The 18,988-nt window shown below is 41.6% G+C and overlaps 1 protein-coding gene across 2 annotated transcripts; it reads right to left on the minus strand.

Annotated features, from left to right (window-relative positions):
* Window positions 1–1,301: 1,301 nt before the first annotated feature.
* LOC122990261 (mucin-2) lies at window positions 1,302–18,446 on the minus strand. Of its 2 annotated transcripts, XM_044363527.1 has the most exons (4): window positions 18,385–18,446; window positions 13,390–14,649; window positions 6,971–9,054; window positions 1,302–5,020 (listed from the first exon to the last, which is right to left on the minus strand). In XM_044363527.1, exons 2-4 carry the CDS (start codon window positions 13,556–13,558, stop codon window positions 3,707–3,709), a joined length of 3,567 nt encoding a protein of 1,188 aa, XP_044219462.1. In that variant the 5' UTR covers window positions 13,559–14,649; window positions 18,385–18,446; the 3' UTR covers window positions 1,302–3,706. The 2 variants fall into 2 exon arrangements, with proteins under 2 accessions (XP_044219462.1, XP_044219463.1); XM_044363528.1 differs by lacking the exons at window positions 13,390–14,649; window positions 18,385–18,446 and adding an exon at window positions 11,562–11,671.
* Window positions 18,447–18,988: the final 542 nt, after the last annotated feature.

Below are 18,988 nucleotides of genomic sequence, written 5' to 3' on the forward strand. Positions count from 1 at the left end.
TTCACATTTTGAGTTGTGATAAGATATGTGTGATATCTTACACATTGATATCATTTTTTCCCCTTCCCAACAAAACAGCTATACTAGAATCACAAAGGTTGTAATCATGGGATGTAATACGTGAGCATCCGGGTTAATAGCAGTCTCTGCACTGAAGATTACAGTAAGTATAATGGATATAGACACTAACACAGGGAGACTACAGGCCTTTTTTATGGCTGACATTTTGACTAGTCATAGCAGGAAATGCAGAGGTGTAAGTAATAATAACCTTAAAACTGGCATTTTGTGTCAGTGAGTAACTTTAACAAGGAGTACTAAAGTGAAATTTTATCTTTCATGTCTAGTGAAGTTGTTGCAAGGTTGTTGCGATTCATTTATTTTATGAATATGATAACTCATTGAAAAAGAAACAGAGACCATGACAGAAAATATAAAATGTTTATTTTCACTACAGTATTTTGAGAAAGGGTTAAATACACAGAGTGCAAACATGAACCCACAAATGATGTTCAGTGTTGTTTTATTTGAACTTCTGTCTGAAGTCCTACAGATGGCAGTGTACGAACCTGTGATAAATGTGGCTCTGGTTTTCTTTTCACCCCGAGGTGTTGCTGTTCGGGACATTTCACCCCCATTAACCACCACCGCAAATATGTGTATGTTGCACTGGCAGTAAAGCTCAGCACATGTACATGGGCCATCGCCAATAAAAAAAACTTGTGAGCATATTTAAATGGTAAGCAGTATAAAAGCTACAGGTAGAGATACATTCGTAGGGGGATACATGTAAATTATATATCAATGCTAATTATTTTAGTTCTCTAGTTATTATTTTGCTATTACAGAGATTTAAAATAGTTGTATTAGATTCTCAAATTATGAATTTGCTTTAAAATTGCATTAAAATATACCAGCTAGATGATCATCTAATTCTTATGGAGGATCTGTTTAAGGGCCTAAAGGGGTTATGTAAGGACTAGATGAAATATGAATCCTTGTTTAAGTAGTACAAACAACATTCCTTTTGTCTTATATTTGTCGTATGGTAATACTCCAAGTCTGCAATAAGAATAAATTAATAAAATAATAAAAGACTAATTTAACAAACACTATATAAATGGGTGTGCTATGTGAATATTTGTGGATGCCATGACTTACCCACTGGAGGTTTAATTAGGTTTATTTACAAAAGGGGAATATACAACTAAAGATGTGATTATTTTCAGTTATACCACTATTTTCAGAAAAAAAAAGTTTTATGGAGGAAAATAATGAAATAATTCACAAATTATAACTCATTTAAATTGGTGTGTCATCACTTTTTATTTTGCATTCGTTTTCAAATGTCATGCAGTTATGAAATTGTATTAAAAATAGCCACAGACCCAAAAACAAAACTGCTTGCGAAAATTAAAAAATGAAATGATTCTTCTCTGTGTTTGAGGGTGTCAGCAATGTTTGACCTGCCTAGAGGTGAACCAGGTTGAAACCAATCCATGACAGTGATAGTCCTAATCCTGCTTAAGGAGCCAGGTCACCGTGTAGCAGGTGTCCCTGTCACTCATAACACACACAGAAGTAAATATTTAGAAATGTGCTGATGCTGGCCTGCATGTCAGGGAACGAAGGGATGATCTGTTGTGTGTACTGCACAGGACTAGGCAAGATGAGAATGGTGTAAAAATGGCTTTGAAACAGAAAACCAGTTGTGGTTCTAAGGCAGCTATCAGATATACAGCCAATGTGGGTCCATCTTGTCAACATGTTGCGTTGTGCAGGAATGGTCTGATTTTTACGGTATGGATGTTTATTTGCTGGTTGTATTGTGAATGACACTTGAGAAAATCAAGTTTTAAAGAACGCCAACTTAGCCATTGAAATGGAATGAACAGAAGTGCAAATCAAGTATAAAATGAAACTTCAGAAGTTTAAGAGAATGTACATTAGAGTTATGCACGTATTTTAAATACAATCCATTCCTCTGATCCTTTTTCACAAACACTTACTAGAATATTTCAAATCGCTCCACATTCTTCTAACCTTTTTTCCACGAAAGTTTAACAACAATGTCTTGTTTTACCTTCTCTACTTGTGTGACATACAAACTTGCTTCTAAACCACATCCAAACAGGCACTTATATGCAATTCTGTTTCTTATAAAGACATTACTGATATAAAAAAGAATGACAGTTTGTGATCAGCAAAACAAATGTAGGCATACATCAATGTCCAATATGAATATTACAATCACATGTTAATAGCTGACATTTGTTCATTAAATTATTGTTTGTTCATTAACCTTACATTCATTAAATTGTTCACCAACATCCATCCATCCATTTTCTTTACCGCTTATTCTCCAGAGGGTCGCTGGGAGCTGGAGCAAATCTCAGCAATATTGGGCGAGAGGCGGGGTACACCCTGGACAGTCAATCACAGGGCTAACATATAGTATAGAGACAGACAACCGTTCACACTCACATTCACACCTACGGGCAATTTAGAGTCTCCAATTAACCTAACCTGCATGTCTGTGGGAGGAAGCTGGGGTACCCAGAGAGAACCCACACAGGCACAGGGAGAAGATGCAAAACTTCATACAGAAAGGCCCCAGCCGGCTGGTGGGTTCAAATCCAGAACCCTCTTGCTGTGAGGTGACATGATAACCACTGCACCATCATCTCACCCTCCAGCAATGTTTTAAAAATGAGCAAAAACTATCAAATCTTTTTTTTATTCTTAAACATGGAAACAGTGTTTGGTTAAATAGGTGTGCCAATGCCCCATCAAGCCCCTACATAACTCTTCATACTCAACACTCCCTTTTTTCTGTCATTCTCTGTCAATCTGTCTGTAAACCTTACATTCATTTTAGCAAATGTGGTACATAAAGCAGCATATATACACTATGTTAAATTGATTATTGCACTGCGATAATTCTGCATATGATTTATTTTCCATTGAATAAAATGGGTAATAAACTGTGGTGAATACTTTGACCATGTGTGATAATGTGAATAACATGTGCCTCACCTACCACTGTGTTGCAAAAATTTCACGGGAAAATGATTTTCCCCAGTATGGTCTAAATCTATATTCACTATGAATCTATTGTATAGTTTAATTTGATCCTTTACTAATACAGCACAGTGAGAATGCCTTAATCAAAGTACTGCACATTCCAATGAACTATATATTTACACATTTCTCATTTCATGGGTCCCTCCTAAGCCTTAAAATTTAAAAGTCTCTTCCCATTTTGACTCATGTAAGACCAGCAAACACAGTGATATATCATGAATAACATTTTAAAAAACACTATTGAACAGGAATAGTGAAAGTATGTTTGTTGTGAAGGTGTAAAGAGTATAACATTCATCTTAAATGATTTCAAATATCTTTGGTTATTTTGAGACTTTGCATTTTTGGTATGCAAGAAGCGTACAAGCCACAGCAACTGTGTTATGCAAAAAGCTTGTTCTTGTCAGTCCATAAATGAATGTGAGTCCTATAAACTACTAATACTACTTGATACAACATTTACCATTGTCCAGGATTTGTATTCAAAGTGACAGAAAGGTAAATTATCTCATATAAGTCTGATTAATTCCATCAGGATGTTGTTTATTGGTTGATCAAATGCCACAGGGGAGTAAGTCTATGAAAACCATAATCATGCGCGTATTGCCATTGAGTAGCACCCTCACAGGTCAGTGGAAACAGTGCTTCTCTTCACCCTAAGGCTGCCACCCCAGCCACGGGGACAGGTGTTGTAGGAGTGCAGGCCGGGTGACCGGAGGCCCGAGTCCTCTGACTCAACTGAGGCATCAGAGTCGGTGAGGGAGCGTGTGTTGTAGAGCCTCACGGGAGAGCAGATCCTCTGTGTTGGGGTGGGTGGAGGACTGGTGAAGGTAGGGGACTGTGCCCCCAATGGCCGTGACTGGTAAGGGCTGATGGGTGGTTTGTGACAGTCGTAGCCATGGTGGGAATTTCCCAGAGGTGAGATGGGAAGGCTGTGACTGCTCAGTGCACCAGGGGAAGGGCTGTTTTTACGTTTGGCTGCATTGATGATGTTTTTCGCCAGGATGCGATGGTTGGCCTTAGAGTCTAGATTATTAACAACTGGGGACATGCAGCGACTGTCTTTGGGTGTGGGAACAGGAGAGCTGGCAGAGGGTGTGTACAGAGGTTTAGCAGTGTTGAAGGATAAACTGGTCTGTAAAGGTGCAGGAGACTGGGAACGTGAGCTCCAAGGAAGATGGGCAGGAGAGGTGGCTGTAGGTGTTTGGGAGGATCTGGGTGTGGAAATGGAAACAGTGGAGGACTGGGTATTCTGGTTTACCTTTGGCGATTGGCATCTTGAACCCCAAGGAGGAGAAAGAGGAGAGGTATTTGTAGAAGTTTGGAAAGGTCTGGAAGTAGAAACTGAGGACATGGTGACAGACTGGGTACTCTGGCTCACCATTGGGGACTGACATCTTGAACCCCAAGGTGGGGAGACGGCTGTAGATGTTTGAGCGGATCTGGATGTGGGAATGTGGGAGACAGTGGAAGATTGGGCATGCTGGCTTACAACTGGGGACTGGCATCTTGAACCCCATGCAGGAGAATGAGAAGTAGACGTTTGGGGAGGCCTGAAACCAGGAATGGAGGAGATGGTGGAGGACTGGGTGTTCTGGCTAACCATTGGGGACTGACATCTTGAACCCCAAGATGGAGAGCGTTGAGAGGTGGCTGTAAATGTCTGGGATGGTCTGGATGTGGAAATTGAGTTAACAGTGGAAAGCTGAATATTCTGACTCATAGGGGATTGGCATCTTATACCTCTGGGAGTGGAAACCGGGGAGGTGACTGAGCGGCTTGAGATGTTGGCAGAGGGGCGGTTGGTTTGGAGGCTGGAAGTCCAGGTTGCAGTGGCGGGACCCTCTGGGCTGCTGAAGCGCCTGGTGAGGTTGGGTGTCCTAGTTGGTGTGGGAGTCTCACTGGGGGTTTCAGCTGGGGTGGACTCCTTTGGTGTCTGTTGGACCATGACAAAAATTGTTTTTTAGAGTCTTGGAAAGAAACATACAAACAACGCAAATAATAGAATTCAAATATGCTTCAACAATTCTAACTTAACCATTACAAGGTGTTTCTGTATAAAATCACAAAAGACAAATTGTAACCTATTAGAGACTTATTCCTTACTAAGTGAATGTATTTTGATAAAAAAAATATTTATATGAGCCCAAGAGGCATTCAGGTCATCTCTGTGTCTTCCCTTCTTTGTGTGTGTATCTGCAATAACCCTGGCCACCAGCACATATAGCCCTAGTCTTTAGTGTCTCTCTCAGGTTACTGTCATCTGGATTTCCTGAGGTGATTAACCTTCACAGGGATATGAAGTTACTTGACTGAAGGAAGGTCAGCATTCCATCTTACGCACACACTAATTAAGAACAAACTATCTCTGAACGTGATAATTATATGAAGACAAGTCTTAAGTGTTACGGACTGAACTTCTAAGATCAGTCTTTTAGCTCTAAAAAGTATGTTACTGGTCATATATTAGTCATATATTAGGATGTCTTTGAAAGAAACAAGGTTGAGGTCAAAGGTCATTGCGTTTGTCTGAACGTCTGAGCCCTTGACGATAAACAGTGCCAAAGGTCGGGTCTTAACATGCACAGACATAACTCAGATACTTGTAGAAGAGTAAAATATATTGCAATGGCAAGCTGAAATAATTATTTTTTAACTTTAAATGTCATATACTGTGTTACTAAATAGATCTGCCTCCTGTTGTGAAATTGTCTGCATACTTAACAGAGGCATAAAATTTATTAGCGTGATCAAGTGTTTGTAGTGCTTGCAAGAGAGGTAGAAAAGTGAATAACAAACACTAAGCAGTGAAATTAATGACTGAAAGAAGTCAGGAAATGAGAAAAAGGAGAAAGAGGTCACAGCAGAGTGTTAGCGTAAAGCTTTAATCAGAGGAGGAAAGATTCAATTAAAACAAAAAAAATCATAACACACAGTGAATCAAGGTTTATGAAATGAAACAGACACAAACCCTGTAGTCTGAAACAACAGTGATTGATGATGTGTGAAAAATACTTCTGAAATGACTGCTTTAAGTCACGAAAACAATATATATGCAGGTTCAAGATGTGAATTGGTAAGTAGTCTGCAAATTTGAAACATCAAAGATTCCAGGTACACAGCATATATTTAGCTAGAAAATGCTGGAAAGCAGAGTAAATTACCCTGAAGACTTAAAGACATAAAAGGAGTTCTCTCACTGCAACTTTCATGTCAGTGAGCAGCATTAAATTGCAAATCATAAATCATAAAGCAGATGCCAGACCATCTGTTAAAGTGCTTTGTGAAGCAGCATCACCCTGGTGGCCACAGAATTGAGAGACAAAGAGGAAAAACGGTGAGGTTGTTTTTCATCATATCTTAAAACATATTGGATATGGAAGTATTTAAGTGCTGATGGTCCTAGTGGCTTTGAGTATGGCAACTCATCTGATTACATCAAGACACATTTGTATTTTCACTGAGGGTACTTAATAGTTTTTGGGTGTTTGTAACCATGGAAAATAAACAACATTTACATTTAAATGTACATAATATGTGAAGATATTGATTATAATGTATGTTTAATTAACTTTAAATAGACCATTTCTGGTGTATTCTGGTGCAAGTATGTACCTAGTAATGTAGAACAATTGTTTTATGATACAAGTGAGGATTAAAACATTTCACACATAAAATGATTCCTCTCTAATAGTATAGTAGTATAATGAAAGCAGAGGCACAAGAAGAAGAAGAAGGCACAAGTTTAAGAAGAAAGCACAGTAAATTGTAAATTTTAAGCCCTCTAAAGTTAGTTTCAACAACCGTGTGTGTAAACTATACAAAAGATCTAATCTCTCTGCTGTGAACAAACTTCCTAAAAATAATACAGAGAGGGTCTCCACACCTGTGGTTCAATCCCTGCCTTCTTGGCAGAAAATGTGGGCCTTGGTGACTGGACCCCCGACCGAGGAGAGGACACGCGCCCTGGAGAAAAGGCAGACATGGGAGAACTGATCCTTGGATGCACAGAGGCTGAATTTGATGGATATTCTGCTCCTCTTGTGGGGCTAAGAGGCAGCTGGGGAGACATGCACCGGGTACCAAAGTGAGAGGGAGGGTTGTTAGGTAAGGAATTATGTCTGGACAAAGACTGGGGGGACATCAGGTTCTTGGCCTGTGGTGCTCCTCTGGGTAGGGTACTAATGGGGTCCTTGACTGGGTTAAGGATGAAGAGGGAAGAGTTAAGCTGGTAAGGCCGGTGCCTTGAGAGGTCCATCTCCATCTTGGAGCAACCATTCTCCAAAGGAGGCTGCTCTGGAACTGGCTCTGGTGCTGGTGCATTTGGCCTCGGTTTTGGCTTGACTGTTTGTTGGGCCTTTAGGTTTTGTGAAACCTGAGCGCTCACATCAGAGTTTCTAGCGATGGCTTTGACCCTACCGGGCATGTTTGATGGGTACACCCAAGATGGTGGCAGAGACATTGTTGGAGAAGGAGACCTAATTTGCTCTGTGTTCTGATGCTCAACAACATATTTCTCCATTCTGGACTGACGCTTGGCAAACAGCTCAGCCCCCTTTCCTGATGCATTGTTAAGGGTCTGCTCTGGCCTATGTTCTGCCCTGGGTCGGGTCCTGGAGCTCTTGAGGCAGGAGGTCCACTCTGGAGCTTTTGCTTCCTCAGCTCTGTCTTCTTCCTTGGCGAGGAAGTTGGAGGCCTCTGCACCCAGAGCTAGTAACTCCTCCTCTGATGCTGGCTCAGGCACAGATTTATGTCCATGTTTCTTCCTTTCATCCAACCCCTGCACCAGAGAGAGCAGCTCAGGGTTCGGAGCTACGACTGGCTTCTCTTTGAATGTGAACATTGACTTTCTATTTGACCTTTTGGCAGCGCTCTCCTCAAGTATTCCAGTTTTAGTTGGCTTCCTCTCTCCGGTGGGCTGAGGGACAAAGGTGGAGGGCTTTGGGGCTGTGGGAGGGCCATAATGAGGCATGGGTGAGTTTGAAGCAACATACTGAGATCCAGAAGAAACAGGGAACTGGGATGGTGGAGGGGAGGAAGGAGACATCACAGGAGACATTGGAGGTGGATTGGAGTAGTAGGTCTGCTGGGGTTGGTTTGTGAAGGCTGGTAGAGGAGGTGTGGGGTATGACGGAGGTGGATTTGGGGGGGAGAATGCCACAGGCTGGGGAGCAGTGAAAGTAGGGAGAGGAGGAGTAGCATAAGAAGGAGGAGGGGGGATGTCATTGACAGGGCTGACTGTCTCTGGAGACTGGACTGTCGGCGGCGAAAAGAAAGGCCTGGCAGTTCGATTGACGATGCCAGTTGCCTGCTTGGATGTAGAAACAGACACCCTCTCAGGTCCAGAGGTACTATGGCAGCCATTAAGAAACTTTCCGGGGGGAACCGGCCCTGTGTGGCCCCCATTTATCTCTGCTTCCCCTTCAGCAAGTCGCATCAGAACTGGATCAGTATTATTACTTCCAGGGGCAATCTCATCCTTGATTTTGCCCTCAAGCTCCTGGTGGATTTCATCTCTTTCCTCTTCATCCTGCTCTTCTACTTCCTTTACAGGGAGGAAATGTCTCTCTTGGATAACGCTGTCCTCGATGTCGTCTTCCTTGTGGAAATGCTTACCTGGTTCATCCATGATATCACCTACTGTATGTACCCTCCCAGGTGGCGCCAAGAGTGGCTTGGTAGTGCTGTTCTTATAGTTCAGGTCTCTATCCCTTTCCTCACTACTCCTCTCTGCCCATGTCAGTTTGTTAGACAAGGGGTCGGTTTTCACATTCTCTGCTCTGTCCTCCGTTGACCCCTCTCCACAGCTCTCTAGCGTAAACGCATTGACTCTCTGCTTGCGTCGGTTGAAGAGCTGCACGCCTCTGGAGCTGGAGTTGGAAGGGATGGTGAGTTGAGCAGCGATGATCTGACTCCTGACACGAGCCTCCTTCAACTCCTTCTCTGATAAACTGGCACTCCTGGTCAGGTCTGGAGGGAAACAGACAGAAAGAAAGGGAACAGTCTGGTCAGTGAAATGTTGTCTTCTTCAGAGATGTTTAATAATAAAAGAGATCACTTTGGGAGACTACATCTACTATTTAAACAAAGACAACTCCCTCAACATCTAATTAAAGCTCACCAGACTGCTTTAACAAAAAGAGAGAACCAGCGGGGACTCATTTTTAACAAGTCTAGGATTCAATATTCTCTTTAAAACCCACATAATTGTTTCTGCACCATATGGTTTTGATTGTTCTTTGCTGTACTTTTGATTCCAACCAATCTAGCGAGGAAAAATACGGGCTTTGTGGACACTTTACTCAGCAGACCGGAGCTGCAGACAAAGAAGTAACAGGCTTAGGCGGAGAAACATTTTCAAATAAACATTTTAATAAGAAAGATATAAAAGCTTGTTGTTTTAAGTTAATAAAAAAGAACTAGGTCAGTGCCTGCTACAGCACCAAAATAAATTCTTGTCAATCATGTCATACACTGATTTTGCAGTTTCGCTGATTACTCTGAAATTATGTGATGAAACATGTCTATGTTAAAATTGACAGTTTGTTTTCTGAGCTTAAGAGCTCCATTCCAGGCAGCAGAGCTATTTCCTCTGCCATCTGCAGTAGTCCCTCCCTGAGCATTCCTCCACTGCTGAGAAAACTCCCTGCTCGAGCTTCCAACATGCCTTTGGTTTCTCTCTGTAGTTAATGTGTGCAATACTGAAGCTCAAACCCTTAATAGACCATTTTAACAATCTACAGCTTCCAAAAATGACATCTTTCGACTGCTGTCTATAAACATAATGTACAATCAAGTGTTCCCATCTTAAATATAGTGATTACATCATGCTTCAAAGTTCATGAAAGGAAAATTAAGGCTACATCTTTGCTTTTTTTTAATGAATAAGAACCCAAAGTCCTGGATTCTCTGAAGAACATTTCAGTTTTAAAGGAGAATAACACATTGTGGTGACACATCTGGTAGGTTATTCATCTAATTCATGTAATTCTGACTGGTGGAAGATATTTAATGTCCCTCCAGGAGTTTTCTACGGCAGCTGGCACAGCCATGACTCTTTCTTCATTTAATAATGTGATGGATCCAGACAGCTACACTATTTAAAGTAATCATGTGCCAATCAAAATAATTATGCATAAATCAATCACTCGTAAAGCTGTCGTATAGAGCTCATTCTCCATGCAATTTTTTCCTGGCATAGAAACTAAAGCTAGCATGATCAGTCCCCCCAGCAAAAAGGCATAATATGCATCTGTCGTTGATTTTACAGACTTAAAGTCTGCCCTCACAGCAATTGAATTAAATCATTGTAGGATACCCTTGAGTTCCTTTTACTTAAACCCACCTAAAGTTCAAGCATATGTTTGTTTTTAAATCTATAAAGAAGGACTATTAGGTGCATTTAGGGTATAAACATCCGTAGTGCATTTACAAGCATGAAATTATACCCTTTGGTGATGAAGGTGGGTGTGTTTGCAAGGAAATACATCAATGTCAGGAGAATCCACTGTGTTAAATCAATCAGCCTGACACATTTGATGTATTCATTAGAGTAAAGACAGAATGAGACACTATAAGAGGGAGATACATCAACCACATTACATATTTGTGATAACAATATAACAAGGAAAAAAGCATTATCACACAGCCTTTTAAACAAGCAGTCCTCTCAGCGCTATTGGCATGAGCATAAATCACTTTCTTTTATAGACTGCTGCAGAGAAATGAGCCAACCTATCACACAGGTACTTACTGTATATTCAGTGCCTTTTATCAAGGTTTTCAATGTGGATGGGAACACCTCCACAGCTCCCAAATAACGAGTTTTGTTAGCTATTTACTTTTTTATAATTTCAGCTACCTGAATACAGCAGAGCAGTGAGGCTTGAAATGAAAAGTCCTCATGCTAACATCTACCTCTAGTGGGAGCCAGACTGGTTCTCAAGTAACACGCAGGTGCAAATCCCATCAGTGATTAATACCATGACTCAAATAGTGAGCATCTACCCGAAAACAAATGACATGTGTGGACTTCTGTGTTAGTCATTTAGTCAAAGTTTTCCGGTGAATTTTACAGTCATTTATGGAAATCTTTGGTTATAATCTAAATGACAGCATTCACAGTGATATGTACGCTAATTAAGATGTTAATTAACAACGAATGAGTGGAAATAGAGCTATTTTGAAGAGATTCATTCTTTTTATTTTCATTTTTCTTTTTTTTTTAGTTAGAGTGTTATAAGCTCAATGGACGTCAGTTACAACTTTTTTAGTTGTGAGGAAAAAAATATCTTAAGTTTATGGACTGTATCCGACGTCTTCTATCAGAAAAAAATAACACAAAGCTACTAATAAGTCACATTTCTTCATTAAAAAAAGTCAAACATAAGTTGAAACTCAGTTTTAATCCGAGACTATAAAATACCCTAAAGTCTTCCCAAAGTTTCCTGAGAGAGTTTTCCTGCCTTATCTCTTACCTTTTTATGTCAAATTCAGAGCTCCGCAGTTTTGCAGTAGTTCCACAAGAGTTTTCAATTTAACTGCGTCTGATCGCTTCACACCCCCTTTCTGTAGCGAGACACAGGATCGGATTTCTTTTTCTCCGCAGTCCGGCACACAGAGAGGGAGGGGGAGGAGGGAGGGAGGCTGTGCCGTCTGTCATTCAGTCTCCAACTCCACTTTTTCCAGTATGGACTCTTTTTTTTTTTGCTGATTATAAAAACGACAGCATGCCTCTGACACAAGAGCTCAGGGCTTCTGTTGAGAAAGTATTGATGTTTCAGAAGTTGCACACAGACTACACTTTGTTTTGACACTCCTGGAGAGGAGTCCAATCAATGGCGAGTATTGAGCGGCTTATCTCTGTCTAATGTCCTGTGGTGGCAGGGAAGTCTGGCCCTTGTTGCAGCCATTGAAGTGGAAAGGGAACCAGTTTATGTGTGTATGGATTAGACAACTGAGACTCCAGAGCTCCAGTACCTGACCTCTGCTGCCCTCCGTGTCTGTCTGGATATCACCATGTAAGTGTGTGTGTGTTTATGGTGCACTTTCCCCAAGAGTGTCTGCCCTCTTTGAACCCTCTGGGCCCTAAGCTCCAACCTGCAAGGGCAGGATAGGAATTTCCTGTCCTCCAGCAGAGACAAAATTTAGCCCTCAGTAGTGATGCAAGAGCCTCCACATCACATCGTCAACCCCCCCCCCCCTCCTCCTCCCCAAACCACCTTTTCTCCTCCCCGTTAACCTCTAACTTTCTCTGCCTCATCCCTCTGCGCCCTGTCCCGTCCCCTCATCCCTGCGTGGGTGAGAGTAGACAGGAAAACTCCCCCACATGCGAGAGGATTTAAGTCAGGGGGCTAACTCTGCATTTGTGTATCAAAGGTCAGATTACCCTGTCGGATGTTATCTTTCTGCAGGCGATGGCTGTGGGGTGAGCGGGATGACAGCGCTGGCCCCTGTGGGTGATGTGTGAAGCGGTATGGAAAGACAAGGATTAACAGAGGTCCTGGGATCTTACCAGACTGAATGTGACCTAAACTCTCAGTGGATCCCATGGGGGAAATAAAAGACTGTTACTTTTGTGTGTTAAGAAAGGGGTCTGCGGAGGTGTAGGCCGACTATTAGTACTGCTTTTGTGTTGTGTTTTGAGGAAACTACTCTAATTAGTGAGCGCTGAATGATGGGAAGTACATCAGCTATAGATCTACTGTATATCACAATCTTAACCGCAGTACATAACAATTATTTGATGGCCATGACCTTTCTGTTTTTCTTCCTCACAGTACAATAGCTTTTTACTTTCTTTGAATACTCCATCTATCTGTCACAACCCAGAGGTAATTATATTTCCACTTGAGTATTGTTTAAGTGTTTTTCTATATTATGATTTAACAACATAATGTTTTGTTTGGTAGGACATTATTGTCAGTGTCTGTGTTGTACATTAAGACTGCCCTTTAGCAGTGATGCATGATTGCATTTCCATTTCTGTTGGGGCAGTCTGTATTTTTACGGCATGGAAACAGATGTTTCATAGAGCATTTCACTGTGTCAAGTTGCACTGACGAAGGCGAGGCTATCTGTTTTCTCTATTTGCTTTCTACTCCTCTCTCCACATATTCGAGGTATAAGTTTTCTGCTGTGATGATATATTACAGTTAAGGCCATACTGTAACACTGAGGCAGCACTACTGGAAATGTATTTACAGCAACATTTCTGTGTTATGCAGTAACAGAGTAGCAACACACCTCCTTGCTGCTTTGGCTCCGAGAATAAGGACGGAAAATGCCAGATAAACAAACACTTACTTGTTTTCCGGCTCATCTGTTCGTTGTTGAATCCTGTCTTTTCCCATGATGCATTGCACTCTGTCCCAGGGGTGTGCACCTCTTGTGTTGCCTGAAGAGGTTTTCTCAATCCTCCTGGACTCCAGCTCACCCCTCTCCTGATAGACATATGTCCCTTCTCCATCTCCATTGCTACCCCACGTAAAATGCTTCTGCTGCAGCAGAAACAAAAGCCCTCAGCAGGGGGGAAATGTGCGTGTTTCGTTCCAGTTAGTCTTCTCTCCTGATAAATTGAAGCTGTCTGTTGGTCCAGTTGGAAAATGGAAGCCTTAGTGGTGTGAACTGAACAAGAAAAAAACACAAAAAAGTGACGAAGAAAGGAGAAACTCAACTTTCCAGTTGACTGCTTACAGCCATGGCTCTGTTTTCAGCAATAATCCCTCCAAATGTCCTTCTGTAGTCAGCTGAAATTTGACGGAAGAAGTGTGGTCTTATTTTGGTCTTCATGAAGTATTATTCTCTATCTAACAGGACCTCCCAGGAGGGCTAGCTCCACAGCGCCCTGGATGAGTTCCCATGGAAAAATGCCATGAAAACTGCACAAGTTTGTTGTGCTCTGTTAAAATCTGGCAAAAAAGGTTGAGAAACAGTCCAGTCTTCTCTATTTGCATCTCTCTAATACTCCTTTTTTCTTTCCCAGACGTTGCTCTTCTTTCACTTCTATTTTGGTCACCAAAACATGCTTTTCGTCTGCGTCCCAATCTCCAGCACACAGATTATTTTTCTTCCAAAGAAAAAGATCTGCCCTTTATCTTTGAGATCATAACTCTACAGTGACGTGAAAGGGGAACTGTGTATATGGTGGTTTCCTGCTGTTAGGTGCACGCAAGGAATAACATTTCTCTTTGGAAAGGTCATTCCAAAGACTGGTTTGTATTCAGGGCTCCAAAGCATTCAATTAGAGCTGTTTTATTCGAGTATCCTGTGTTATTTCTTATACATGAAAGCCAGATGCAGCTTCTGAAGACAGGATAATCAATTTCTTTCTTTTCTTTGTTCACAAAACCGCAATTAAGAGGAAAGTACTTATTTTTTTGGTGGTACTTTTGATTAATACTGATAGTAGAAAAGATTTGATGTGTGTGTTCTGGTTGTTCAGCCAGTCTGTAACACAAATGCAGGTATCAGGTCTGATCAGGGGAAAATCTGACACTATAGTACCAAAGGCTGCTTCACTTCATCTAATCCTGCTACATGTGTCCACGTTCTGTCCAGAGCCACCTGCAAAAAAGAGAAATCTAAAGTTATGCAAATGTCAAAACCATTTAAATAAACTTTTCTTCAATTATGTTATTTGAATGTGACATTTACCATGACAAAAGCTGGATGTTACATCTACCCACAATTTTGGCAAACCACACCTTTGGCAAACTGCTGGTACAAGAATCCTATTCAATTTTTCCCTCATTGTCCTTTGTGTGAGGGCATTGGTTTCAACCCACTGCTTTATACAAGGTTTAAAGTATTATCCATGATGGCTTCAAGAAAGCAGTCCAAAAGACCTGACCCTTGTGCCCACAGAAAGTCTACAGTTTTGTAACAAAATTGTAAGGGGTGCCTGTTTTTGATAAAGTGGTCTGCAGAACATTTTAATATTGTCTGCTTGGCTCATCTAGTACTTTTAATTTGCACTGGATTTCTTACAAAAAGCATAAATCTTAACTCATGTCCAATTTTGAGACAGTAACAGCCCTGTGTTCTGATGGAAGATCAGCCCTCCCACTTTGAACTACAGTCAGGGTAAAAGGGTGGAAAAGGAAATGAGGAGACGCCTTTATAAAAGCCTGAACGTGATAAACCCAGAGCTGTCTGCAAAGAGGGAAGGAAGGTCACAATTCATTAAGGCTTGAATGTCGGAAATCTGTAGTAAACCTGCCAAAAAAATTTGCTATATCTCCACCTTAGGGTGTGTGATGTGATACAGCCGAATGAGAAAGTAAATGTAGATTGAAGAATTTCATACAGCGTGAGGTAAAGAGAGAAACAAAGAATTGAATGTCTTTCAATGACATCTATCACATCCCTCCCTCTTATCTGATAAAGCATTTCATTAGAACAGCAGTGTCATGTTCCACCCTCAAAGCTAATAAGAGCAACTGGCATAGTTTGTAACGATAAACCAGCGTTCACACGTCCTTGTCCTTGATCGGACTTGCCTCTCCTTGAAGATGATCACAGTTGCGTTTGTTTTGTCTCGTGAGTCACCACTTTAACACTCAAGAGTGGGAGGGCTGTACAGAGACCCAAACACATAATCTTTATTTTTAAAAGCCTTTTCAAAGATTTCTTAGAGGCATAGCAATCGTTATCTTTTCTTGAGGTGTGCAAGCACCGTAAACTTGTTTGCAGCCCTTAAAGATTGTGTTTTGTTGAGACACTCGCCAACATGACAGCTGAGTCATGACAATCCATAGGGGGACTGCTCATTGGCCCCTGAACACAATCTACCCTAACAAAACAATGCCCCACCTCCCTGAAAAGAAACAAAAATCCTCCACAGTGTTGCTTTCTGGCGTGATCGTGTCGAGAGGGAAGAGATGAAGGCTAGTATTGTTTAAACACTGACAACAGCTTTTTGATTCCCCCAGATGTGTGATCAGTCTGGATCTCATTTGTAGACAAAAGACATTGTCTTTTTAGATTAGTTTTTACTGTGTAAGCAATTTTGATACAATGGTTTTTACAATATTTTCTTTTTTTTACAGGTGTCTTTGTTGTTTCAATATTTCCTTACTGTAATCAGTGAGGACAGAGGTGAACACATGTTGAGGGTGTGTCCTAACACTGCTGTACGAGTTGATTAAAATATGTTTTGATCCAGTCTCCAACTGCCAGACAAAGAACAGATGTAGGACACTCAAAATTGACATTGAAATCTTCTGCCACAATTTTTTTCTCTCTTTCATTTGTCCCAGCTTTCTAATACTCTGCTTGGGTGTTGTATTTCTCCCAAACTAACTTGTGATATCTACTCCAACTGATCCTTTCTACATGCCATACCTGAGATCTGATGTCATCTCTCCTCCTTTCCCCCCTCTACCCTCCAATTACCTTGAAGTTCAAAAGGTATTTTACAGTGCCCACCTGTCCCACTCACCTCACCCCCCTGGTTTTCCTGTGCCACCCATTGACCTCCATGATTAGAGCCAAGGATATCATTTACAGTCTGGCCCGTAGGCCACTTTAGTGTGTAATCACAGAGTTCCTGTACATCATCAACATATGATGGATTCATACGCAGACAGCAAATCTATCCCACAGTTCTCTGCAGCATGTCTCGCAAAGTGATGACAAACAAAAGAAATGGTTTTGGCAGCAGTACAAACTGTAATCAGTCATTTGTCCCTTATGGCTGTTGTCTTGCACATTGATTACACATCTGCATCAATAGCCAACATGTAGAAAGCATGTCAGCCACCTAATAACTCATATACTGCATGCATTTTCACTTTAGGTATGGCATATGTACATCATCAGTTGCTCTGGGCGCACATGTGATGAGGTATGTGAGATGTGTAGATGTCAGGTGAGCGTGCATTCCACCTACTGTAAGACTTAAGGGGATATCAGTTACAGAGCTCATAATGAGGCATCTGGTCACGACATTGACATGGCGAGCCTTTATGATTGAATCCCTCGGGGGCAGAGCTGCTATGTATCTGCTATCTCTTGCTTTTGGCCAGATCCTTTACAGTTTGGCAAAAATCTTTCAGCCATAAATGCTGAAGGCTTCTGCAGGGACCTTTGCTCTCTCTCTCTCTCTCTCTCTCTCTCTCTCTCTCTCTCTTTCTCAGACAAAGAACCATTCAAGGCCTCTTGGAGCACTACAAAATAATTTTGGGTAGTGCTCCAAAATTGGCATTCCTGTTTCATAATTCCTCAGGAGGCTGTGATAGTCAACATGCCTCAGCTTGTGCTGGCTGGCTGGCGACTGACATCTGAAACATTGCGAGGTACAGACTCCCATGAAACTCGCAAATGTCTTTCTCTCTATTTCTCTTTCTGCTTTTATGAATGCTGCAAGTGCAATCATGAATCATGCAGAGGAAAACCTTGTAATGAACTGCCTGCTTCTTGTGCAGCTCATCCTCCCCTCATAGTCACAGGTGGAGAACTTCAAGAGGCAAAGATAAATACTCGAACTAGGTGTGTATGATCCGGTGCCAAGAGGGAGGTACTGCCTAAAACAATCGCAGTCAATCTGAAAACTGTTAGAGATCAAAGGAAGAAAGTACAAGCACTTGTAAAATGTAAAATGTCTGCAAGTCATTCAGTACTGCAGGAATTATTTGTAGAGTTGTATTGACTTTTGGCGGAGACATTAAGCCATTTGACAAAACATCATTCTACAGTTTCAGTGCATCCTCAGTTGCAGAAAAACTTAAAGGCTATCATTTGCTAATATATATTGTAACATATGGCAAAAGAAAACCTACAGTTGCCCCCCCTGTAAAGCAGTTAATGGGCCTCACCTGTTGTGTTAGCAGGAAGCAATTACTTATATATGTAAGTCAATACAGTCTCCAGCCAGGTCTTTAATTGGATACACCTTCTAACGTTACTCCATGCAGTTCAAGTCTATAACCTGGCTTCACAGCATTCTCCACACAGTCAGGACAATAGGCTCAGATATCAGTCACCGCAGTACTAATACAGCCAGCCAACCCCCTCTGCAAGTCTGCAGCCAGCACTCAGGGAAAAACAGCAGCCACAGATGTTTGTCATCTACTCAAACAAAGACTTTCAAAGTTTCCCTCCTCTGCTGCTTCAGTTCACTGCATTCTCCCCCCGACTCCCTCTACCTCTCTAAACAAAGATAGTGTCTTACCCTGTAGAGATAAATATAATAGGCTGCAAGTGACAAGTCTGCAGAAATCAGAGTTTCACAACGACAGATAAAATTCCAAGCAATGTTCCTTCCTGTTTGGTGTGTGCTGGTTTAGTCATGCTGCTCACCTGTGCTCCAGTGGGTCTGGCTGTGTGAGGCAGTAAGAGTGTGTACTGCCCCTTTTCAGTTCCTACGACTCTGCACACACACCTCCCTCTCTCTCTCCCTCTCTCTTTCTCTCAGTTGAAGCAGACGAAGGATGGGGGGTGGGAGGGGGGTCAGTTGGAACACAGAAGGCTCTTTGTCTGGGATCTTTTCATATGGTTTCCTTCAAGCTTGCATACTGAACACATTATGCTATAATATATTTTCATATTCAACACAGGGATGTTGAGCGACCAGTGGGCCCCACTCTGTTCTGTTCTCCCCCTCTTTTCCTTTCTTGACCTGTTTTCCCGCCATGCACACCGGGCTGGAGAAATCCAAATAAAGGGGAAAGTATGCAACAACAATGTGGACCAAGTTCCTGTGAAACCCACAGAATTTCTTTATGCTGTCCCTGGCTGTTTTTGAATAATAAAACTCAAACACAGAAAATGATTTCCTCTCGAGACATAAGAGAAAGAACAAAATATATCAAGACCCTACAGAGGTTTTGACCCCATGTGTGGGGGGTTGATCAGGACAGTAACTCATGCATGTTATATGTCACATCCATATTTGATGTACACA

The sequence above is a fragment of the Thunnus albacares genome, chromosome 10 (assembly GCF_914725855.1).
Source record: "Thunnus albacares chromosome 10, fThuAlb1.1, whole genome shotgun sequence".
Classification (NCBI taxonomy): domain Eukaryota; kingdom Metazoa; phylum Chordata; class Actinopteri; order Scombriformes; family Scombridae; genus Thunnus; species Thunnus albacares.